Raw genomic sequence first — 25,878 nt, forward strand, 5'->3', positions numbered from 1 at the left:
TGAACCCTGCAAGTCTGAGTCAGCTAACATGGGCCAGCTGGGGTGTTTAATTGCAATCTAGACATACCCTTAGCCACTCCTGTACTGCAGACACACTGAGAGTGCTATGTGACATAACTAATCCATTCCCTTTGAAAATTCAGCATTCTAAAGGACCTCAATAAATACACCGCCCAAAGGCGATGGCAGCAGCGGCCACTTGCAAACTGAGTAAAGTTCTTAACGTCCCAGGAGGTGATATAAAAATGAATTGGGTTCATTTATGTTTCTCTTTATTCAAGAAGAGTTAAAGGGGAAACTAGCCAGCCTAGCAAATGGAGACAGAGCTGTGTGAAGACCTCTTTATAAAACAGGGAATGTATACAGGTGCCAGGAAAAAACATCAGAGGACTAAGGAGATATCCTATCTATGAATGGTGTACAATTTCCAGCTCTGAAATGCCAATTTGGCTTGCTGCCTTTATAAAAACTACAGTTACAGATATAAAATCACCCATTTTTTAACGTTTAAAATGAGATGAATCCCAGTTCTTCAACAGACCAGGTCCACTGCTGTTCAATGGAGCATATGTAAAAATTGCATTTGTATTTTGAGCAATATGTTAGACCTCTCCAGCTAGTATGCAGATTAGGCATACTGGGCCAAACTCTGCTTTCCATTGTACTGACTTCAGGGGAGTTTACTCTGGGTATGCACCAGCGTAGCCCAACTTAGAATCTCCTAAATCTAATGTGATGGATTTAGGAACTCTGGACAAAACCTATGACACCCATCTGGCAAAGAGGGCACAAAACTGTGGTAACACTGTCAGTTTGGCTATGTGGGGAAGAGAGAAGTCTGAGCAGCAGTCAGGGGAAAGAGGGATGGACCAACCACTAGCTCCCTATGGAACAATGTTCTGCTGTAGCTGTCTCCGCAGCAATGCACAGGAGCTTTTAATAGGCAAGGTGAGCAGGAGGTACAGCAATATGGCAAGTTATTTTGTTAATATGCTGATAAGCTGTCCCTGTGAGAAAACCCTGTGAGAAGAAGGGCTGAATGCTACTCGAAGCCTGAGAGTGAGGTGGCAGTTTTGGGTCAGCTATGTCGATGCTTTCTGAGGTGGGAGGAAAAAGTAGGTTTCCATGCCCCCAGCCCCTCATGTTTTTGTACTTTGGTCTGGGGATTCAGAACTTGGTCCTTTATATGTAACTTGTGAGATTCCCCCTTCCCTACGCCATTCAATGCAACAAGGAACATACAAAGTTATTTATAGAGGCAGGAACATTAAAGCAGTAAAGTGCCAAATTCATAATGGTGCTTTATTTAGTAATCTGAGTGTTAGTCCTGAAATCCATACATAGGCAAAACTCCCAGTGCTTTTAGTTGGAGTTTTGCCTGAGTAAGGACTTCAGAACCAGAGCTATAATCATTCTGTATGAAATTTGCAACGAGCAATGAACGCTATTATTATTTGTGTCAAATTTCTCCTGCCCATAAGAGGTCTGGCAGCACAGATCAGGGGGTTCATTCAGCCCCACGAGCTGCATGCCGTCGAAAATTTTCCCTCAAAACTGTTTTTTAACAGAAAATTGGGGTTTTAGCTAAACAAAATTTCCTGGAAAGTATCTGCTTTCTGCAGAACATGTTGATACTTTGTCAAAAAACTGAAACATCTGAAAACCAAAAACTTAAATTTTTGGCTGCAATATTTTGGTTGTTGGTATTTCACTGAACAGTTGATATTTTCCATAGAAAATTTTCAGCAGAAAAAAACGTTATTTTCCACCCAGCTCTAATCTAAGCCAATAAGAAAGTAGAAATATAACCTGCATTCATTTCAGGACTTTTCTACTGAAGCCATTTTAATTTGCTTTGTTCCAAATAACACATTTTGTTTTCCCTTTTTGTGTCCTTGTAAGTTTGAATCATAGTCAGCAAATTATCAGGTATTCGGACGGATGAAATTAAAATGCTCTGGCCAATGTAATCAGTGATTTTCTGGAAAAGAAATGGAACAAGGACCGCACCTTATTATAGCCATGCTCTGATTTCATTTTTAAGGTTCATGAAGCTAAATTTTAGGTCCCAAATATTTATGTTGGAGAACGCTATTTTCCCTTCAGGATCCTCAAACTTGGCAGAATTCAACTGACACTGGAATGCAGAAGCAATGGGATGCCAATTTAATTTTTTTCTTGAGCTTATGGGCACCTTTCCTATAAAAAATATTGGCAATCCCTTTTTGGACCAAAGGTGTAAACACAGTTACTTTTTTATAATGAACCTAAAAAGGCTTAGCCTTCCTTAATGTTTGAAAAGATCTACTGGATAGTTACAGGAACAAATAATAATTATTTGCTCTCAAATACTGACCAAGTTGCTTGATTCTAAAAATTGTGATTGCAGGCACTTCTGAAGTTAGATTGCCAAGGATTAGTAGCACGTCTTACCCAGGACACTGTCCTTTTGACTTCGGCTGTCAAGCTTGGCAGATGCTGGAGAGAGCTGGCAGAAAGATTAGCTCGACTCACAAAACAACAAATTGAGGCTTATGAAGTACCTCACCGAGACAGAAGTGGAGAAGTTGCCCTGGAGGTAAGGCTTCCTGCTCTTTACTTGCACAGCCTTCCTAAAATGTTTACAGCACATTTTTCTATGTGCAAATACTGTGTGAGCCTTTCTTCCCCTCCTTGTGCAGCCCACCCCGTCCTCCTTTGATTGTATCCCTATTTAAACTGTAAGCTCCTCAGGGCAGGGACTATCTCAACATAGGCCTTTGGAACTACTGTACTCAAATAATAAATAAGAATTTACTCTGAAATCTTTGCTTCTGTCCACCTTAAACTTCAGCTTATTTCCTCCACCCCATAGCCCACTCTTCCTCCCTCATAATCAGCCTTTTTCCTTCCCTCCCTCAGTCATCTCTTGCTCCTTTCCTTTGTCTTCATCATGTTGTTTCCTTGTACAAGTTAGCCCTCATTTCACTCTCCTTCATCTTCCTTGGGGTTTGCTTCATTTCAAAGCTACTGAGATGCATTATCTATTCCCAGAGAACTTCTGCCTTTCATTCAAGTGTTTTCTTGATCTCTCCTCCCCCTAGTCAGATTCCTGCTCTCTCCACAGTAAAGGGCCTTAACAAAAGCCACTTACTTTCTGAGTCTAAGGCAGTGGTTCTCAACCAGGGGTCCGGGCCCCTCCTCCCTTAGACCAGTGGTTCTCAACCAGGGCCCCTCTGGGGCCGTGAGCAGGTTTCAGGGGTTCTGCCAAAATAAACCAGAGAGCAGGGCTGGCATTAGCCTTGGTGGGACCCAGGACAGAAAGCTGAAGCCTGAGCACCACTGCCTAGGCCTGAAGCCAAAGCCCGAGCACGGGGCAATTGCCCTGCCTGCTACCCCCAATGCTGGGCCTGGTTTTTAATCTACTGGATATGCAGAGAAACAGTTGTTGTGGCATAGGTGGCCCATGGAGTTTTTATAGCATGTTGTGGGGGCCTCAGAAAGAAAAAGGTTGATAACCACTGGTCTAAGGGTGGAGGGATGGTTTAGTGGATGGGGAACTGGACTGGGAGTCAGAAGGCCTGGTTCTATTCCTAACTCTGTGACTTTCCTGTCCCGTTCTGTGACCTTGGACAAATCTCTGTGCCTTAGTCTTACTCTCTGCAATGGGCCTAATGATACTTATTCTCCTCAATAAAGCTTGTGAGATATGTAAATGAAAAGTGCTAAGAGTGAAGTATTCTTCATTTCTCAGGTGTCTTTAACACCAGTTTTTTAACACCCACATCTACTTAAGACCCTCCACCTTTCTTCACTTTCCATAACTTCTTGGTTTTCTGGCTTCATGGATGTGTATTCATTCAATGGATCCTCTTTCTCCTACTTGCCCTTATTAGTTGATGATTTCCAGGATTCTATTCTCAGCCAAGTTTTTCTCCCGAACAGCCTCATGCACTCCTCTAGCACTTCTAGAGATACTCAAATCCATCTCTCCATTCTGATCTCTTTCTCTCTGTCTAGGCTCCCATCTCTTCCCATCTTTCTGGCATCTCTCCTGTCTTGATATCTTGGTACTTCCAACAAACTGTACATGGCAAAATCTGAACTCATCACTTCTCCTGCAATGCCTCTTTTCCTCACCATCATTGAAATCTCTGCTCGTTTCTCAATCCTTCAAGCTCACAATTCATAGTAATTTTTTGCTCCTCTCTTTCTTTCTCTCCTTGCATGTGGTTGACAGCAATCTCATTCCTTCTCCCTCACCCCTGGAGTACACCACCTGCCTTTTGGAATCCCTGACTCTTCCCCTTTTTCTCTGTTTTATCTGTAACATGTTGGCTAGAATGATCATCCTTTCCTGCCATGCTGATCTTGTAACCCCAACCCTTTAAATCATTTGAGTGGCTCAGTTTCTATCGATGTCAAATTGAAACTCCTTGTCCTCACTTTCACGGTTCTGCACGATTCTGCTGCTGTCTGAATCTCAGCCCTTGTTTTTAACCTATTTCCCAAGTTACATCCCATGCTCTTCCCACTCTTCTTGCCTCACTGCTCCCTTTGCCTCCTCTTCTTCCTCATGTCTTTATAGCTGTGCTCTCCCTGCCCTGTATGTGCTTGAATGCATCCTCTCTGTCCTGCAAAATCCTTCTTCAAACCCACTTCTTTTAGTTAGCTTTCCACTGCTAGTGCCTAGTCCCCCACTAACTTTCCACTGAACAGCTCCAGCACTGTCTGTTCCACTTTTGCCTTACCTCCTTCTAAAATTCCAAAACCAAACAGAAAATAATCACTAACGACTGCACAGGCAACTTAAATGTCCATCATATTTCAGCATCTGACTTGCTATAATGCTTATTCCTCTCTTTCCTGCCCTGCCTTCATCTGTTGACAACAACCCTTCTGCGTATGTCTAACAGACTGTCAGCTCTCTGAGGTAGGGACAATAGGTCGGATTCTATTTTTGCCTCCACAGATGTAAATCCACTGATTTCTATGGTGTTCCTTCAGATTTTCCCCTGTGTAACTCAGAGCAGAAGCAGAACTTTTTAATTTCTCTCCAGTGCCACGCAGACTTATGGTGCTATATAAATACTAAATAAAATGATAGAAAATAAACCATTTAAAGAGAAGTAGGTGCCCATTTTCATAAAGCCCATATGGCTGTGCATGGTACTAAAATTAAAGATTAACTAGGTGACAAAAACATCTTTTCTTTGGTCTAAACTTTAAAAACAGCACATGCATTGTTTGTGGCAGTTGCCACACTGGCAGCCGTGAAAAATGAAATCCTTAGGTGTACTATGTGTAGAAGCACTGTCAGATGTCCCCTTCTGGTCATCAATGTACCTCAATCCTTTTTCTAGAGCAGCTGTTCTCAAAGTGTGGTCCACGGACCACTTATGGTCTATAGAGCACATGCTGGTTGTCCTCAGAAAGAGTCAGCTTGGCACACACTGCTACCTTCTTTCCTTGTATCCAGATGCTCAATAGCTAATAATATACCAATATTGTATTTTGTGTGTGTGTACTTGCTACTGGGACGTACTACAATTTCAGTTATGTGGGGCAACGACTTTCATGATTGCAAATGAGATGGTCCACATTGCAGTCTCTACGAAGATGAGATCTACACTGTGAGTGAGGTTGAAAGTCCCTTTTCCAGAGGGACTAATTCTTGCATTGAGAAAGTAGCTCAGTCTTCATGCTCACTCAGTTCCTGGGTAGAATTACTTTTTGGAGCCCGAAAGCTGCCAAAATCTAGATGCTGCCTTAAGACTATTTAGGTCTGAGGTCTCCTTTTCAGATACAAGACACACTGGTAATTTATGGCCTATTCAATTATATTATTTTTCTTTTCCATTTGCACTACCAAAGAATCAGTACATCTTTGAGAGACATCTTCATATTGTCATTTTTACATTAAATGATTTCCCAAAGCAGAATTCAAAAACGATGTTATTTCATTTTAACTGATTATGTTGTTCTTCTTGCATCCAAGCAAATCTGACACAATGCAAGTAGCGTTGGGAAGTGTAATAAACATTTCTCACCAGATTCACTGTCAACAACTGAACGTACACTTAGGGAAAATGTAATAGTTATCTTGTTCCCATCAAAAGTTTAAGAAGAATGCCCTTTGGGTTTTCAAATGTATGCTGCTGCTCTCATCTGTGTGGCTAGGCCTATGCTTCAACACTGGCAGACTGTGACTTTGATAAGATACATTTCAAATCTTAGAAGGAAAATTACATTTAGTTTGCAGCCTGCACTATACAGAGAATATTATTTGACATAAAAAGGAACTAAATTGTACAACAGTCTTATTCCTTCTCTGCCTATAGTGACATCACGTAGAGACATTAGTCAAAGTTTGATGCCGATCCTGGTAGTAATAAACTGTCGCTATGAAACATCAAATGAAATATTTGCTGCAAACAAATAGCTGTCCTTGTTTAGCGGGGACGGGGGCGGTGCAACAACACAAACACAGATTGTGTTGGCTCAACACCCACGTCTCTTATTTTCAAGAGATTTGTATATTCTTGATGTTAAACTACATACAAAATTCTCTGATGTGCAGCAATGCTGGCTGCTGCAAACATAGTGTAGCTACTTGCAATGTAAAAATAGCAACATATATTTAAAAAAAAGAACATTGTAGGAAAAGCTATGCCAGTCTATCAGTTTGTTTAATCATTTATTTATTGGGATGATTATGGAGCCCTCCTAGATGACTGTGTACTAAAAAAGCCAGCATACAATATTTTAAAGGTACAAATGCAAAGATATCTAACTGGAAACAGTGTCAATCCAAAAAAGACTTACAGCCCACCAGAATGTAGGACTAAATCCAATTCTTCTTAACACCCTTATTCTTCTATAATCAACTCCTCATAAAAATCCTATGGAATGAGAGGGGGATTGCTAAAGATTCCTTCTCTAAAAGTTAACAAACTTAGGGTATGTCCAACACCTCACGCGGTGAAAAACATTTAAAACACTGGCCTCTAATTTTGTGCTCACAAAATGCCACATGCATACATGAAATTATACATACAAAAATCAGAGGTCAGCATGAAAATGTACTGTCATTAACTTCAGTAGGCGCAGGATTTCACCCTAAGTATCTTCATGATATTATCACACATCTGACAAATTATTTTAAAATGATTGCTAATACTCATTTCTTAATATACTTAACAGATAGCAGAGACTCCTAATACAAAACACTGAATTACAACCCAGAGTCCTCACTCATAACTAGTTTCTAATTCATGACTGTAGCTGGCCCAATAACTGGACCTGGGGTGGGGAATGATTTGTGAATAATAATCGGACAATGAACAGGAAACATTAATTGAATCAATTATTTGCTGAATACTATTTAGCCACCTGTAACATTGGCTAGACAATGAAAAAAGCATCAGTGTATTTAAATTCAAAACTAATATTAGTAATGAATAATCATTCAGGGCACTTCAGTCCATGAAAGATCACCTCTCACTATATGACCACTTAGGCCTGATTGACACACAAATAAATAATAATAATGATACTTCTTACAGCGCTTGTCATCAGGACAACATAAAGGAGGTTAGTATCATTATTCCCATCTTACGGATGGGGAAACTGAGGCACCAAGCAGTGAAGAGACTTCCCTAGGTCAGCTGACAAAACTGCACTAACTAAAAGTGTTATTTTAAAACTGGTTTAGTTCAAACAAGTGCAACACTGTGTGTGGACGTTCCTCAGCTGATTAAAAACCTGGTTTATATCAGTTTAGTTAACATAGGCATTTTTAAAGCAATGTATGTCCACACAGGGATTTGCATTGGCGTAGCTGAACCAGTGCAAGCTTGTGCATAGACAAGACCTTATTGTAGTTTCCTTAATATCTCCTTGTAATGGACCCTATCCAAGGGCTTGGGCAAAAAACATATTTTGTTATAAAGCAGATGCTGTGTGCACCACATTTGTTCAATTTAACTTTTCAGAGTGAAAGATTAGCTATTTGTTTTCCTCCCCTCAGTGAATTCTTGGGCACATACACAATGAGTTGGTCTTCTCTCATCATGATTACAGTTTAATATGTGAAATTGAAAGGCTCTTTCTTTAAAGCTTTATAGGACTGAATCTTATTAATGATCTTATATGGATTGGATTGGCTGGATTGAGTGGCTGGATTGGATCGCTTTGGTTTTTAGATCCCTAGAACTTTTAAAAGTATTGCTTGGGATCTTCAGCTTTCCAATTTGATGTGAAAAGTGCAATCTAACTCTCAAATCATTTTAACCCTCCAATTAACATATTCAGCTAGTAGTGGAAATGGGGCTGAACTGGAAAACATTAAGCATTAGTACTTAGTAGTAATAGTAAGGATTTTTGCATGCAGACAGCAGCTGAGTTAGTAACCTCCACAAATTCATTACAGAGTGAATTTGCACAACCATTTTGAACTTTTGCCACAACGTTTGATATACTGATGTGTATGGGATAAATCTTCAGCTATGTTGGAGGAGAGCTCAGCACAGCTGAAGGGAAGGAAAAGGCAAACTGTTCCTTACCCACCTTTCTAACAATCCTCTGGCTGCCCAGGGCCAAACTAGCCTCTGGCACAAGTCAGGGCACCTTAAGGGCTGCTCTATCATTGCTTGCAACGCTGCCCATCTCTGCCCTCCCCAAAGCTAATGAGGATTACTGGGTACAGCATATTGCAGCACCATCTTTTTAACCTTTCCCACACTCTGGCCCTCCACCTAGTCCAGAGAGGCTGGCGTAGAGCCAACATAGCTAACTGCACAATACCAGCAATTCCCTTACATCATGGGAATCCCCAGCTGCCCACTGCAGTAGCTTTCTGGCTGCTTTTGCTACCTAAGCATCAGGAACGCAGCAACTGTCTGGCATGTATAAGATTCTACAGAGATGAGCCTCTTGGGATAGCTATAAATAAAACAAATTATTTTCATGATGCTGTTAATACATTTTGTTTCAGCATGTTAGAACGTATGGTCAGAGGAAAAAAATCAAAACCCAATTAAGATTTTGTGTTACCTGAAATTTTTACCTGATAACATTGTGTTAGGTTGGATTTCAGAGTAACAGCCGTGTTAGTCTGTATCCGCAAAAAGAAGAACAGGAGTACTTGTGGCACCGTAGCGACTAACAAATTTATTAGAGCATAAGCTTTCGTGGACTACAGCCCACTTCTATGCATCCGAAGAAGTGGGCTGTAGTCCACGAAAGCTTATGCTCTAATAAATTTGTTAGTCTCTAAGGTGCCACAAGTACTCCTGTTCTTTTTAGGTTGGATTAAACCTCATTGAAACTGGGTGGTTGGAGGGAAGGCGTTTACAACCGTCCTTCATATGGGATAAATGTAAGAAACAATTAAGTTCCTTTATGGACTCAGGAGACCTGGATTCAATTCCCAGCCTTGCCACCGGCCTGCAGGATAATCTTGGGCAAGTCATGGCGCCTTTCTGTGCCTCAGTATCCCCTTTTGTAAAATGGCGATTATTTAAAAAGCACTTTGAGATCTACTGATGAGCTCTCTCTAAGAGCTAGGTACTGCTATCATTATTATGGAACTGGATCACTGAAGCAATAGGAGCCTTCACCCAAAACACAAGGACACCCGAGGCTTGTCAGAAATAGAGCTATGTGGGTGGCAGGGGTTCTCTGGGGATTATTTGATGGAGGTGTGTGTGTCTCTGTGAGAGAAGAAGCAGAAAGCTACTGCCACAGAAGCACGGATGATCTTGAGAAAAGGTTGAGCGAGAACTTTTGGGTTAAGTGCTGGCAGGAGCTGTGACCAAAGAAACTGTCCGCTGTGGTTTGATTCCTTCTGTGTTCAGGGAATCAGGACTTTGTACAGCCTTTGTAAATAAATAGGATTGCATCAATCTTCAATTTCTCCTCCTCAGGAGAACAAGTCTCAGGACCCTCAAAATTGGCTAGCTGGTTAGGTCAAAAAGGAGTAACAATATCCTACAATAGAAGCCTACTAAAGTGCAGGAATAATCAGAAAGTACCATTTCTGCGTAGCCTTTCTCACTTATATTCCCATTAACATGGCAGGGAAAGAGTTGGGAAAGAGAGTTGAATTCCATCCTGCCTTATGCACCAGCTACACAATTGCTAGCTAAGTTCCAGTTGCGGAATGCAGTGTCTATCAGCACTTTAAAAGACACAGGGGCAGATCTTCAGCTGGTGAAAATTATCATAGGCCCAATGACTTCAATGGACCTCTGACCATTTACAACAGCTGCCCCATAAACTCGTCTTGTCATGAAGGAAATGTGAAGGAATACTTTAGAAGGGGCGCTATTGACTTGAACTTTTTTACATTAATAGAAGCAGATGATAGATTGTATGTCCTGATTTTTGGTTTTAAGTTTTTATAAAGTTTTTTCTACTCTCTTGCTGATATTTATAAGCATCTTATAGGCAAACCTCTATGCATGAGTGACTTCAGTGTTTCAAGGATCAAAGCCACAGATCAAATTTCAAATATGCTGAGGCCTACCCCTTCTTTCTTCTTTTCTGGACCCTCACCTGCCTACTGCCTCTTCAGTTTCAACCTTTCTGCTGCTCTCACCCTCTGGCAAAGCAGGTATATAAGCTCCAATCTGAGCAGTGCACGAGGAAGACACCACAATTCTGATTCCCAAGACAAGAAGTGCAACTGACCGTCAACAGAATAATGAAGTTCACCATCTGCAAACTGCTGTTGAATGCACACATTAAAGTGAAACAAGAAAATATCCCTCCCTCCCCAAAATCTTTTCACTGTTAATGATATTTGATGTTTCTTGTAACTATACTAGGTACAAATTGTTCAGACAGAAATATGGTTGTCAATTTGATAGATTCTTCATTTAAAGGGACACTATCTTTTTATTGCTACTTATTTCACTAAAACGTCCATATCTATAGAAAAGTTGACAGCATAAATGGGACATTGCAGTTTTTATTTGAACATACTTTACATGAGAAAGTACTTCAATGTGCTCAAAGAGCAAAAGTTAATTTGTTTCCTTTTCTATAACTTTTTAATTACTATGCCCTTATAGTAGATCTAGAAAGTCATTGTACATTGCTTTGTTTTCTCCTAATATTAAAAAAAAAATTCTTTGCAGATGATGTGGAAACCTGCATACGATTTTCTGTACACATGGGGCGCTCACTATGGAGACAGCTATAGAGACGTGTTACAAGACTTGCAGTTGGCTTTGGACAAAATGAAAAACCCTTTGACCAAACAGTGGCGAGAGTTAACTGGAGCTTTGATTCTAGTGAACTGCATGGAGATCTTAAGGGCAAATGCTTTCACCAAGAAGGAGGAAGACTAGAATCCCAAATTCTTTTATGGACTATCTATTGGAAAACTATGGTGTTGATTTTTATACTCGTCAATTATTTTTATGACCCTGATTTTCCGAAAGAGAACAGATCCTTTCATTTTAGCTTATTATTTTTTCTGCACTTATATGTGTTACATACAGCACAGACCATGTGGAACACAATTTAACTGAAGGACCCTCAGGGCCTGCAGAATAATATTTTGAGGACCATGCTGGGGTGAAATTGGAGTTGGAAGGTGAATTAGGTCCTTGAAAAGATTTTAATTCCATGGACCAATTCCGAAATGAAAAATTCACAAGACTACAACTATAGCTTATAATAAAGCCAACTTTTTATTCTGATGTCTATTAAGCCCCACATGTTCTGGGCTGCTCTGATAGTATTCACTCAGTGTGCCCAAAATTTTCAAAAGTGACAATTTGGGCTCCAATCCTGCAAATTACAACACAAGGATCAGCCGCTGAGCCCATGTGGAAGACATATTGGAGTCAATGAGGTTCCAAGCAAGCACAGAGGATGTTGTGAAGGCCAAACTTACAACAGGGTTCAAAATGGAATTAGATAAATTCATGGAGGACAGGTCCATCAATGGCTATTAGCCAGGATGGGCAGGGATGGTGTCCCTAGCCTCTGTTTGACAGAAGCTGGGAATGGGAGTCAGGGGATGGATCACTTGGTGATTACCTGTTCTGTTCATTCCCTCTGGGGCACCTAGCATTGGCCACTGTCAGAAGAGATGATACTGGGCTAGCTGGACCTTTGGTCTGTGCCAGTATGGCCATTCTTATGTTACATTTACACTGGTGTGCCTTTTCATAATCAGTTGCAGTATTGGGGGCCTCACTGCAAGTTCCTTGGGTTTTGGGTGTCCAGAAAAAGACACCTTTACTCTGATTTTCAGGTGTGGTGAGCTCTTGTAACTCCAATGGAAGTCAATGGCAGTAAAGCTGGCTGGGAAACCAAATATCAGTTCCATGAATTTTTTTCTTTTTGGATTTTTTTCACCCCAAATCAGGATGCCTGGATTCCATCAGGAGTTTCTTGAAATTGAACCTTTTCCACAAAACACTGCAATTTTTATGAATAGACAAATTCTGCCAAAAATATTTTTTCTAACCAACTCTAAACAGGAGCTCAGTACTTCTGTAAAGGCCATAGGTGTCTTAAATTGGGCATTCAGAGAGAGGGGCACCTAAATTAGTGGCCACAGCTGGAAATAGCTCACTAATTTTTCTATCACCAAGTCTGTATACATGATGCACAGTGGAATTTTACTAATCTTTCTTTTACATGCTCCCCAAAAGGAGTGGAATCGGATAAAAAAGACTGATCCATACCAAGCAGTTATCAGAATGGTGGCCACGTCATATGATCCTGTACATAAGCCACTGCCTCTTATATAGCTATTTTGAATGGAAAAGTGGGGGTTGGTGGGTAGAGACAGAATGTATATGCCATTATTGTGCATAATTCTCATCTGTGCCATTCCTGAGGGAAAATGGGAGAGAGGGGCAACTAGTATTTTGTCAAGAAAGGTATGTGCTGGTCCTATTGTTAACAAAAAGGGTTTAAATTAGGTTCATTTATGATTTATTTATGCAGCAATTCATACTTGCCTGATTTCCACTGATTACATGCTCTGAAATAATCCGGAATAGATACTCTCAAATGAAGTCTTACCATTGGCCAGAACCAAGCTGCAGTAAACGTGGCACCGCCTTATGGATAACACTGAGTTGTGGAACAACCCCAGTCCAACCAAATAATTCCCGGTAAATGGATGGCATTTAAAACAAACAAGAAAACACACTTTTGTTAGCTAGAAGGTAGTGGTAAAAATGGAAGCAACCTGCAAATAACTCAAAGAGCAGCTCTGGTGAAGGAGCACCCAAAGGCTCATTTGGATAAACTGGCAAACTCACTACTGGCAAACTCACTGTTTGCCGGCAGTGGTCTGGTTGAAAAGTAAGCCTGAGAGCTGGCAGTTGGAGAGACAAAGCCAAGTTCTACTCTGAGAGCTGTGCATGAACATCTCAGGGCACAGCTGGTTCTTTAATTGCTTCATTTGAGATAACGTCCTTTCAGGAGGAGGAAGCACATGATGAATCTAGAACAAAATAGCACATTTACATTTTTTCTCCCTAGGCCTTTCTTTAACAAGTTCCATTGCACAGCCTCTAGGTGTGAAGAGCTTTGGATGGGAGGATAGGGCACAAGCCCAGAAGACCTTTGCTAAATATTGAAGGCCTGATTCCCTTACTTACACGCATTTTACACTCATGTAATGCAGTTGGCTTCAGCAGAGTTACTCCTGCTTTGCACTAGGGTGAGCAAAGATTTGGGTCCACTGAGTATTAATGCAAAAAGCATCTTCTGTGGTGATCAAGGGAATGAAAATAGAATTTGAATACATGGACTACGTAGTGTAGCCTTCTATGTCCCTGAGAGGTGTTTACACCCACACTGTGCTGGCGCTGTGCAGTTGCACAAGGAATTGGGGATAGAAGGTACCACAGAGCTTCCCCATTGCCTTGCACATCTATGGAGGGGCCAGCTATTGTTCCCTGTTAGTACCACAGGTGGCAATGAACCCCTTAAGCAGAGGGGAGGAAGGGACAGGGCCATGGCGGGAGGGATAGCTCAGTGGGTTGGGCATTGGCCTGCTAAACCCAGGGTTCTGAGTTCAATTCTTGAGGGGGTCACTTAGGGATCTGGGGCAAAATCAGTACTTAGTCCTGCTAGTGAAGGCAGGGGGCTGGACTTGATGACCTTTCAAGGTCCCTTCCAGCTCCATGAGATAGATATGTATGGCCCATGTCCTCTTGCACTGCTGAGGTGTGTGAAAATGCACACAGTACCTTCTTAAAGAGTAATAGAGGGGCTGCTACACTGTGGACTTCTGGGAAGGATTCTGGTTACATCTCCCAGAATGCCTCTGGGGGTTCCTACTTCAGCATGGCTTGCCTGTACTGCCAATCCTGCTACAGGGCAGATTTCATTATGGTGCAGTGGTTGACTGAGTCATGCTCAATGTCTTTGCTACTGACTGGGGTGAATAAGTACTTCGCTACTACTTACACTCCCTAAAAGCAGACTGACTTGACTCAACTACACCATTCCTTGAACTTCACAGTGCCTTCTTACACCTAGAGATGAATATGCCACCTGGCCATAACCCCTTCTTTGATGTCAAACTCTGTTCAACTTCTCTGCTATTCCCCTGGCAGCAAACACCACGTAAGTCCTCTTACATTTACTTCTGCTGCACTGCACATATCTCCAATTTCAATGCCATTTTTTTGCATTTCTTCTTATCACTAATGCCAATGCTATTGCTTTTTCCTCAGCAATAATAATAATGAAAAAGGAAAACGTAAGTGTTGCTTCCCAGCTAGAAGAGATAAAAATGCAGCCAGGAGCCACCAGTTACCAAATGGGCACTTCAGGGTTCCAACTTCTTGGTTCTGTCAAATTTAAAGGACCAACCCTGAAAAGAGGCATGCTGGGAAAAAAGATACTGTGATAGGGCAACCCTACACTACAGAGAAATCACAGTGATCAGGAAATCACTAAGGAGCATGGCTTGTTTTGATGTTATTTCTACTATTGCTATACCATCTCCTCTGATTTTAGCCCTGCACCAGCAATGAAGTGTGACACTCTCAAACTCGAGTTGAATTTGGCCCAAATTATTTAGCAAAATATTGACTTATTGAGTAAGTCAGCTCCTCAGTTTGTGATATTATGTTATTGGTCCTGGAAGTTTGTTTATATTCTGTCCAATTAGGTTGTGCTCTGGGGCCTGCAGCTGTGGTCTTTATTTGCTAATTCCACTTTCATTTTTGCTTTGTACTTCTCCTCATATGAATGAAATGTGCACTTGTGCAATACTTCTGTTTACTTTAGCAGCCTACGCTGAATATAAAATAATATGTAATAAACTCCACATTTTATTGCTCAAATATTTTAAACCACAAAATGCTAGTTCTAGGTTACTGCTGAGAGTGGAAACAGCTGCTTTCAGCAGCAGCATGCAGTTAGGAGCACATAGCTTTGGTCTTGATTTCTCTTGAAGGGAGTGGAGGGGAGAGGAGAGGAGAAGTGCTTTCCCATGAGCCAGCACACATACCTTCTTAGGTCTCTGTGGGGAGGGATGAAAACAACAACCTCTCCCTGCTCCTGGGCGAGGAGAAGAAATCCCCTCCCTAGTTACCATCCTTCAAAGACCCCATTTCCCCATTTTTTTGTTGTCATTACTGTCTTTGAGGGATGGGAAGTCTGGAGATGTTAGCCAACTCCTTTCAGCTCTATAGTCTTTGGTGGAAAAGAAGCTTTAACCTAGCCTCCCTCATCACTGTGCAAAAGAATTCAATATTCCACACCCTTTTTCAAGGAGAGGGTCTTATTGAGATGGGGGCCTGCCCCTGCCCTATCTGGTGGTGAGAATGGGGATCAGTCCTACTGAAGTGAGCCTTCATAGGGCAGACATGTCCCACAATGCAATGAACAAAGGGAGACTCTTCCCAGATGACTCACACAGGAGCAGGTTTCCTCCTGAACCTGGGAGTCAATTCCCTAAGTCCAGTGCTGAGGTATTTCTGCCCCACAGTATTTAACAGGCCTATGCAGCAGGACAGGAAGAAGTGTTTCACAATCCAACAGCTACAAGGTAAGGGGTCAGAAGACAAGTTATTCACCCTCAGAAGGTGTTCTCCTTGAGTTGGGTGGGGAGTGGGGAGGCCTCCTTGATGATTTCTCTGAAAGCAGAAGATTAGGGAGGAGAAATCAGATTGCCCCCTGAAGAGAACATAAGTGATGGGACTAGGCCACAAACCATCCACAGAAGACATCACAGATAATAGAATAGTAGCAAGGTGTGTGATGGGGGTGGGTATTAAGGGCCCAGCCATCTTCATCCCTTCTCTCTGGGGACAAGAGAAAAGTACAGGGACCTCCACCCTCCTTTCTGATGAGGACAGGCAAGTGAGTGGGATTTGGCATGAGTGTTTTTTCCAGAAGGATTGGGTTTCACATAATGCAAATTCCTGTTGTAAAACCTAAACAGTTTGAATAGTAAAGCCGGAGGATTATAGAAATTCAAACTCCACAAGCTTCTCTCCACCCAGATAAGGTTTACTTGATTATTACATATTTCTGAGCTTCCTCTTAGTAAGTTGTCAGGTCAGCTGAGATCTTCCATACTATAAACATTTAATTGTTTAGAGTCATAGTGTAAATATTCTATTCTAAACTGAATCCCACTGAGCCCAGTTCTCTGCTGCCTTGCACCTTGTGTCATCGTTGACATTTATGCTAAATGACAATAAAACACTACAGTAAAATGTTACATCCACTTGGCTCCAGTATAAATTTCAGCACAAGGGGCAAGTGAATTGAGAATCAGGCCCCTAGAATTTAAAAAATAGAACATGTGCGAGGGAGACAAGGTGGGTGAGTAAATATAATTTATTGGACTAGCTTCCATTGGTGAAAGAGACAAGCTTTTGAGCTTACATAGAGCTCTTCTTCCGATCCGGGAAATGTACCTCGCCCACATTTTTCCTCTAATGTCATGGGACCAACACAGCTACAACAACACTGCGAACAACATGTACCAGATGCACATTCTGAGCCTGTTTTCCTCCTTCCACACTAGTTTAACTCCCATTAACTTCAACGCAGCTACTCATGATTTTCACTAGTGTGAGGGGAGAATCAAGCTATCTGAGTCTTTGAAGAAGTTTCACAATAATTTTAGAGCCGTAAAGCCAGTGCTAATCAGATGTGAGTAATAATAACCATTTTTTCCCTGTAGTTTACTTGCTGTCATTACAGGTCTGAAAATAGGCACCAATTGTAGGAATAAAGGCCTTCTGGTATTATTCTGAGCACAGAAAAATTGTGATTTTGTATTTGTTAACCATTAATTTGTTATCTGAGCTTTTTTTTTAAAAAAAAAAATGAGAGTATGTATTTTTAAACCTAATAAACAAGGGAAAATGACTGCGTACACTGGAATCTTTGCATTGAATCTACAGGATGTTAAAAAAAAGGTGGCAGGGTGAGAGATTGCAGACTCTTTTAGTAATAGGGGAATGATAGTAATATTTTATCCTTTAAAAAAGGAAATACTCTGCATCTTCACCTCTGTTGGTGAAACTTACTAATGTTTTTGCTACAAGGTTAACCACTATAATTTGTACCTCTGACCATAAGCAAAAATACTGCTTCCTGAAACAATAGAATAAATGTAGTATTGTAGGCAGGACTCTGTGTATACCATGGAATTTACTGTGGAATCCACCTTTACCACACAATTGTGCCCTAACATCTCAGATTTTGTTAACAAATATATGTTGCTAGTCTCTATGGTTTTGAAGATAACTGCAAATGTGAACCAAGTGTAAACTAAAGATGTGTTGTCTTTCTGACTCTGCAAGGTGCATGAAACAATAGTTCTGTGTGCTGTGAACTGCCCCATGCAACCCTGAAACCTAATGATGACAATTTAAAATGTCATTACTTGACCAGTTTGTTGTTGTTCATTTTAGCAGACATATACAGCAAGTTTGTCTACCTCTGTCCTAAATGGAGGAGAAGTATTTAATTTAACAAATCACACAGGGACTACTGTACTATGCATATATATATGAATAATTAAAAACCTGTATTTTTAAATTTTAAACAAACTAAGTGGTATGGCACAAGCCCATTTCTACACAGGGTGGAGGTCTGGTGAACTTAGGATAAAAGGCAAAGATGAAATATGAAATACATTCAGTTGCATCACATCGTTTTGAACATTATTTATGGGGTCCCCATAATTTGCTGTTCTCCCCGGGGGAGATCTAAGCCAGCGAGACAAATCTGGAAGGAAATCTCACATCGGAAAGCCTAGTTCTTGAACAGTTCTGATAATGAGTTGTGATGCTTTGGTCTCACTGTGGTTGTTGGGTTTAGTGTGTGGGTGTTGGGTGGTGTTGGTGGCCTTGATATACAGGAGTTCAGAGTAGATGATCTGGTGGTCCCCCTCTGGCCTTAAACTCGATGACTCTATAAACAGCAGTGCAAGTAGGGCGGTCCGGTCTGATCCGCCGTACCAGCAAGATATTTATAGCTAGTACGGTGTACTGGAAAGACAGAGGAGGAGCAGAACGTGAGGCCGTGCCGGAAGCTCCTCTGGCGCAGCTGTACCACCCCCAGCCCTTCCATGCAGGGTCTCCTCCCTCAGTACAGCAGCCCCGCCGGAGGACAGGGCTGGGGGCAGTACAGCTACACCGGAGGAGCTGCCGGCGGGGGCCGCCCAATGGCCTCATGTTCTGCTCCTATCCCCGCTGCAGTTTCCGGGAGAACCCTGAGCCTCAGGGCTGTCCTGGGAACCACAGCGGAGATAGGAGCAGAACATCAGGAGCTTCTCCGGTGGCTGTACCACGCCCAACCCTGCCCCCAGAGCCCTGTCCTTCGGCGGGGCAGCTGCTGTACAGATGGAGCCGGAGGAAACACAGCTCTGTGGAAGGGCAGGGGGTGGGGCTGGGGGTTCTGCTCCTTTCCCCACTGCGTTTCCCAGGAGACCCCTGAACTGCAGTGTAGAAAGGAGCAGAACATGGGGCTATCAGGTGACCCCACGCCGGCAGCTCCTCCGGCGTGGCTGTACCAGCCCTTGCCCCTCCCCCAGCCCCGTCCTCTGGCACAGCTGCTGTACAGATGGAGGAGACCCTGTGTGGAAGGGCTGGGAGCAGTACAGCTGCACTGGGGGTGGATCGTGGGGAGGGGGAGAGCATGGTGGCCCTGGGCTGGGGGCGGGGCAGGGTGGAGTCACATGGAGGTTTATGTGAGGAGGTCAAACGCCTCCCATTAGCTGCTGCCTCCCCCACCCCCCCCCGTACCGGTAAGAAATGGATTCCACTTGCACCACTGTCTATAAGTGCGAAGTGTTATTAGAGTATAAAACCATCTTATATAGTACCATGCTCTATTATTCCTATAAAAGCCTCTCAGGCTGTTACTATAGAAGTTATAGAACGCCCTTCTAACTGATGGTTTAATAATACTGCCTATAAAATTTATTGTGTGTAACTGGAAAGATCTCCCTCGGATCACATTTGCAGCATGGCTAAATAGGATTATCAAATATGAAAAAACCTGCAGTTCCAAAAGGGAGATGTCACAAAGCAGAAGAGATCTAAAGGCTTGTCCACACTTACTGGGGGATCAATGCACGGCGATCGATGCATCAGCGGTCGATTTAATGGGTCTAGTGAAGTCCTGCTGAATTGACCTCAACACTTGCTCTCCCCTCAACTCTTGCACTCCACCTGAACAAGAAGCATAAGGGGAGTCAACGGGAGCACGTCACCAGTCGACATTGCGTAGTGTGAATCCCGCGGTAAGTAGATTTAAGTACATTGACTTCAGCTACGTTATTCACATAGCTGTAGTTGCGTAACTAAATTAGTTTTCCTTTAAAAAAAATGTCGGGGAGTATCTTTAATAGAAAATGGAATGAATATAGAAGAAGGATCCTTCCCCAAGATTCAATTAGCCAATCAGCAGGTCTGTCTTTAGGGAAGAAAATAGTAACTTAACCAGCATGTCTCTTGGAAATAATGTCAGGAGAATCACTAGCATATACAATAAGCAGAGTTTTAACTATTATGGCCTGGTTCAAGTTATATGAGGGTCATTCCCACACTGGAGCGCCTCCATGCTTTAACATTGTTTTCAGAGATACTGTCTCCCACAGATTGACCCTTTTGGAAGTGACACCCCAAAGCGACATGCTAAATATGGTTCCTCATTATCTCATTTTCCGAAGCACAGCACTCACACTGCATTGGGCCCACATGTGGGCCTCCAACCATGGTAGCTGCATTTCAAATAGGTTTTTCTCAACTCCAATTATTTCTGGCCTCAGGGTTGTCCATTAACTTGGAATATTGCTTCTGGCTCTCTCCCATCAAATGTAGACTGGACTCATTAGAAGAAACGTGTATAAGCCAAGGCTGACCTGTCCCTGCATTATCTCAGGCAATGATATAATGAGAGACTTCACTGCATCTATTAAAATCCTAAGCATACTGCTGTTATATTTTCCTGTATTCTGCTGCCTTTCTGTTACCATGTAATTTAAACTCAAGCATTCAGTTTAGGAAAAACAGTATGTGGTTGCACTTTAAGAACAATATCCTCTGCCTCTTAACAAAATATTAAATTCCTTACCAAAAAAAAAACCCTACACATGCACATATAAATCCCCTAGGTTAAAAACCTTACATTCAAAACATTCATTTTCCCTTTCTTTTTAAAAGGAATTTAGTATTCCCTAGTTCCTTTCCTCCTCCTTTCTGTGCACCATTGGGATACAGGATTTATTACAGAGTAAGGGAGAGTATTTTTGTGGGAGTGCTTGGTTAAAATATTGGCTGCACATCCCTGAGATTTATAATAATAAGAAAAGTATCTACACCAATGCTTAAAAGAAGCAAGCGTAGTCCACTTTTCTTAATACATGGCAGTAGGCAGTGAAATGAAATGGTGGTGGTAGTAACAGGACTCCCAGATGACAAAGATTTATTATGGTTTACCAGAAACTTGTGAAACAACCGGATTTTGTAGGAAATTATCATCGACATATTTATTCTGTCTAGGAAATCACCAATTAACGAGGAGAACCAGACTGACTCTTCATCATACTGGAGACATTTTCTTCCTTCTGTGTGCCACTTAATGGAAGACACCCTATGGATTTTACACATACTTGCAGTAATGAAAAAATATAGGTACTTTTTTCTAACCTTGTGTGGCTGCCACATAATCCTGTAAAATATTAATCTGTGGCTTGTACTCCCTTCAATCAAGTCAATTAGCTCTGAACTTTGGTATAAGATGTTACAGTAACCCAGCAGGAACCTTAGACTTTAGCTTGCATAATCCTGCTTGTGATTTTATGTCTTATTCATGTTTTGCAAGTACCAACAGAGCAGTAGCCAATAGCCACTAAAAAGACAGCATGAAGAATCTCAAACTTCCTTCCTGGTCTATCATTCTGACCTTGTCATGTCCCTCCCCTCTTTATGGCTCCCCGTTCTCCATAACATTAAGTTCAAGATTTGTATTATTACCATAAATGGCATACATAACCCTACCACTCCCTCTTATCCATCTTTTTCTTTAATCACTGCCCTCTATCCCCCTCACTTTACACCCTCCAGCCCCCTTCGCATCATGCATGATGCTGTCTCATTGCCTTCTTAGCCCTACTCTCCCATGGCCATCCCCACACTTTCACCCACACCACCCCAGACACATGGGTCACCCCTCTGGATCTCATCCAACTCCATCTTGAAGACCCACATTTACCATGATATTTATAAAAAACTAAATCAGTTACTTATTACTTTCATATGTGTGAACTGCTCATCCACACAGAGGGAGGAGATAGAAAGTTGGGAGGAAGGTATGGCAGGACATGGGAACTGAAGTTGCGGATTGTTGTACAAGGGAAGATGAAGGACTCTGTTACCAGCAGGGGAGGGGAATTGAGTTTTTAAATTACAAGTAAACAAATGTGAAACTAGCAACAAGCATTGTGATCATGTTGCCTATATGTCATATCCTTTTTCATCTTGATCTTTTCAGATTATATTCTCCTTGGGGGCAATAGGTTGCTCTGTATTTGGAAAGTATCTAGAAAATATTTAGGGGCTACTGCAAACTAACTAAATAAGTAAGTGCCTTGTATAATACCACTGTAGATAGATGCAGTGGCTGTGTTTGTTTGTATGCAGCTGATTGTGAGAAAGGCCAATACAATATTGAAAATAAAATATAAAATATGACACCCCTAAAGTTCTTACAAGGGAATATAGATTTCTTAAATAGACGTGCCCCAAATACTTAAGGCCAGATTTTCTGCTGGTTAAAATTAGTGCAACTCTACTGAAATCAATAGATCTATGCTTATTTATAATAGCAAAGGATCTGGCCCTTAGGTATTATTATTTAGGCATTATTACGTAATGCCACTTTATCCCAAGATGTCTCGAGGCGGTGGAATAATACAGGCTGGGATGCCAAACTAATTGAAAACAAAGGAAAAATAAGTACCTCTTCAGCTTTGATTGAACAATAGGAAAGTACAATGGGAACTAGTTCTTGAGCTTTGTAGTCAGCTGCTGAAAAAACAAAGCTGGTGCAAGGTCAAAAGGTAACGTAGACCAATATTAGGGGGGAGGGATAGCTTGGTGGTTTGAGCATTGGCCTGCTAAACCCAGGGTTGTGAGTTCAATCCTTAAGGGGGCCACTTAGGGATCTGGGGCAAAAATCAGTACTTGGTCCTGCTAGTAAAGGCAAGGGGCTGGACTCAATTACCTTCCTAGGTCCCTTCCAGTTCTAGGAGATGGGATATCTCCATTAATTTAAAAGGACTTCAGTGTTATTTGTGTTAGAATCCTCAGTCAGAGTCCCATCATGCTAGGCACTGTACAAATTGAGGGTGAAGTACAGTTGACAAGAGCCCATGAAGCAAATATGGAATCCAACTGTAAAGTGTCCTATAAATTATAGTAGTGTCTCTCCCCCTGCCTATGCAGAAAGGTCACAGATGTCCATTAATTTACAGCTGTCATATTTCTTTAAATCATCACTGTATTATTTCCTTGCCATTAGCCATGTGATTCTGCAACAGTGATTTGAGCACTGTAGATTTTATTCTAATCTAATTTAGATTAGTGGGATGTGTGCGCACATATTATATACGTATATGTATGTATATGGTACAGAGAGACATCTAGTGGATTGGGCTTGGGACAGGGATTCATGAGTCCTATTCCCAGCTCTACACGGATTCCCTTTGTGGCTTTGCACATGACACCTAGGACAATATTTTCCAAAAGTGTCCACTAATTTTGGGTGCCCAGCTTGACTCAGCTAGCTCAAACCAGGCACCTAAAATTAGTGGACTTTTTTTAACCTTCTGCTTGATTTTTTTTAACCCATTGCTTGATTTTCAGAGGGGTTGAGCTCCCACAGCTCTCCCTGTGAACAACAGGAGCTCCGGGTGCTCGGTACCTATAAAAATGCCACTTCTTTAGGTGTCAGCGTATGTATTCAGATAACTAACTCTAGGCATCCAAATGGAAAGTGTTAGCCTAGGTGTCTAAAGTTGGGCACCCACAAATGGATGCACCCCTGTGTTAGAGGACACTTTTGAGAATATTAAACTGTATGGCTTTAAAATAGAAATAATAAAGTTTATACAGCAACCTCACATGGCTATTCAGAAGATTAAATAGTTGGCCAGATCCATAGCTGATGTAAATCAGCCTATCTCCATTGATCTCAATAGAGCTAAGCTGACTTACGGCTTACTTTTTTGTGGTTTGAAGATGCTGGCTGCAGCCATGCTTCTATTATAAGCAGCGCACGAACAGAATGATCAGCCGACTGCACTTCCTAGAGCAGACCTGTACTCTGCAGCATTGTTAAAGCTGTGGAGATTGTCACTGGAACTTTATTGCAAACCCCTGCGGGTACTCAGAGCCGCATTATTATTGGTTTGTTGGTTTTGGTAAGTTGAACTGATATGGTTAGACTCCTTTAGGACACATACATCTATGACATAGACTAGGTAACAAACTGCAAAATGTCCATCTGATGTCAGCTGCAGAAGGCCAAGAGCTCAATGCACTTAGATGCAATTTGAAATAATGCACCTTAGAGCAGAGCTCACACTATCTTCACTAATCATTTTTCAGTGACATTCGGTTTCCTTTGCTGTTAACTCCTTCCTTTCCAAAATATTCTCTGATCTCAAGCCCTAAACAAGGGGACTGTTTTTCCCAGGGGCGGCTCCAGGCACCAATGCAGCAAGCGCGTGCCTGGGGTGGCAAGCTGGTACGCCGAAGCCGCGGGACTGGTGGACCGCCCGCAGGCATGCTGCCGAAGGCCGCCTGACTGCCGTGCTTGGGGCGGCAAAAACCATAGAGCCGCCCCTGGTTTTTCCCCGTGTTGCATCTTACTTGTCTTTCTATTAAAATTTCCTTTCATAGATGTGTTTAGTAAAATTAGCTTGAAGCACGTTTAGGACAGTCACCGAGCGGTGCTTCTCCCCAGCTCCAAAGTATGCACTGCCATGCCCAGTCTCAGTCAAGGAGGTTTATTTCTTTAACAGAAGTTATCAAGCCAATGGAAAACAGCCTTAACTTCATCCTTGGTCACAGAGCCACCCCTGCCAGGGGTCTCTGGCACCCCAGCTCTTGGCAGCCCCCTCGCCTCACTTGGGTCAGTTCCCTTCCTGGAGCAGTAGCTGCAGGGCAGCTTCCCTAAGCCCCTGGCTCCTTGCCTCAGGGACCGAGTACAGGAGTTAGGTCCACCCCAGCATGGCTTTCTCTCCCCAGGGCTCAATTCTTTCAGCTGCCTACTAGCATCCCGTTTATAGATCCAGGTGTAGCCCAGCCCTTTTAATTAGCTGGATTGAGCTCACCTACCCTGGTCCAGGGGAGCTGGGCTTGGACTAGGCCCAGGGACCAGCTACCCTGTGACAAGGACTAATATGAAAAATGTTGGCATTTACTTACTCTCCTTATGTGAAGGATGGAGACTATTATTCTCACCAAGAAAAAAGAACAGGAGTACTTGTGGCACCTTAGAGACTAACAAATTTATTAGAGCATAAGCTTTCGTGGGCTACTGCCCACTTCTTCTCACCAAGGGTGAAATTCACTGCAGGCTGAGGGCAAGCACAAAACATAGGCATTACTTAAGGCCTATCTTGAGGGTTTGGTTGGTGCCTAGCCTTGTGCTCCACTTCCTGTACAGGGGTGATTTTTACCCTAGGTGTACATCTTCCTTAGCTTTTACTTTAGTACTAATTTTAGGTTGTATCCTTGTGGTCTCACTTTCCTTTGTGCATCAATGACTTGCTTGTCATTAGACAAAAGTTAGAATTACTCATAGGAGCTTATGCAGAAATCCCCAGCATTGCTTTACAGGGAAATAAAGGACAATGATAAAAGACGCACATTCAGAATACTTTCAGTGTGCTGAATTTGGAGGGGGTGTAGCGTAACCTTTAAGATCATTTAATTATAGTTTAGTTTCACACCACAATGGTAGCAGTTGTTCAGTCTAAAGGCAACTGAGGGATGTTAAATTGTGCATGCAGCCATATGGCTGTGGGTAAGAAGTTCCAGCAGAATTAAAATTGAATGCCTAGTTCAGGATATCTTTTGTAAATGGCATATATGACAGGGATTTTACCTGTGTGGATAATGAGTAGACATTTTCTCAACACGGTGGGCCAAATTCTTTGCTGGTATAAATAATTTCAGTGGAGTTTTGCCCATTTATACCAGCAGAGAATTTGGCCCTCTATGTCAATTATCGCCTCACACCTGTGAAAATCAGGAGTAAGTCAGCTGAAGTCAATGAGCCAGATTCTACATGGTTTCAAATCTTGTGTAACTATCTGTACCTCTGCAAAGTGGATCCCAAATGCCACCAGCGCAGAATAGTCACATTTTACACCCATTT

At 42.1% G+C, this 25,878-nt stretch overlaps 1 protein-coding gene across 1 annotated transcript in view; it reads left to right on the forward strand.

The window, feature by feature from the left end:
* Window positions 1-17,873, forward strand: part of MACC1 (MET transcriptional regulator MACC1) — a 49,236-nt gene extending 31,363 nt beyond the window's left edge. Inside the window, exons 4-5 of the mRNA XM_054020645.1 lie at window positions 2,390-2,578; window positions 11,121-17,873. Coding sequence (XP_053876620.1) covers window positions 2,390-2,578; window positions 11,121-11,333 — 402 coding nt within the window. The 3' untranslated portion in view covers window positions 11,334-17,873. The remainder of the gene's footprint in view (window positions 1-2,389; window positions 2,579-11,120) is intronic.
* Window positions 17,874-25,878: the final 8,005 nt, after the last annotated feature.

This window comes from Malaclemys terrapin, chromosome 2, assembly GCF_027887155.1.
Source record: "Malaclemys terrapin pileata isolate rMalTer1 chromosome 2, rMalTer1.hap1, whole genome shotgun sequence".
NCBI lineage: Eukaryota > Metazoa > Chordata > Testudines > Emydidae > Malaclemys > Malaclemys terrapin.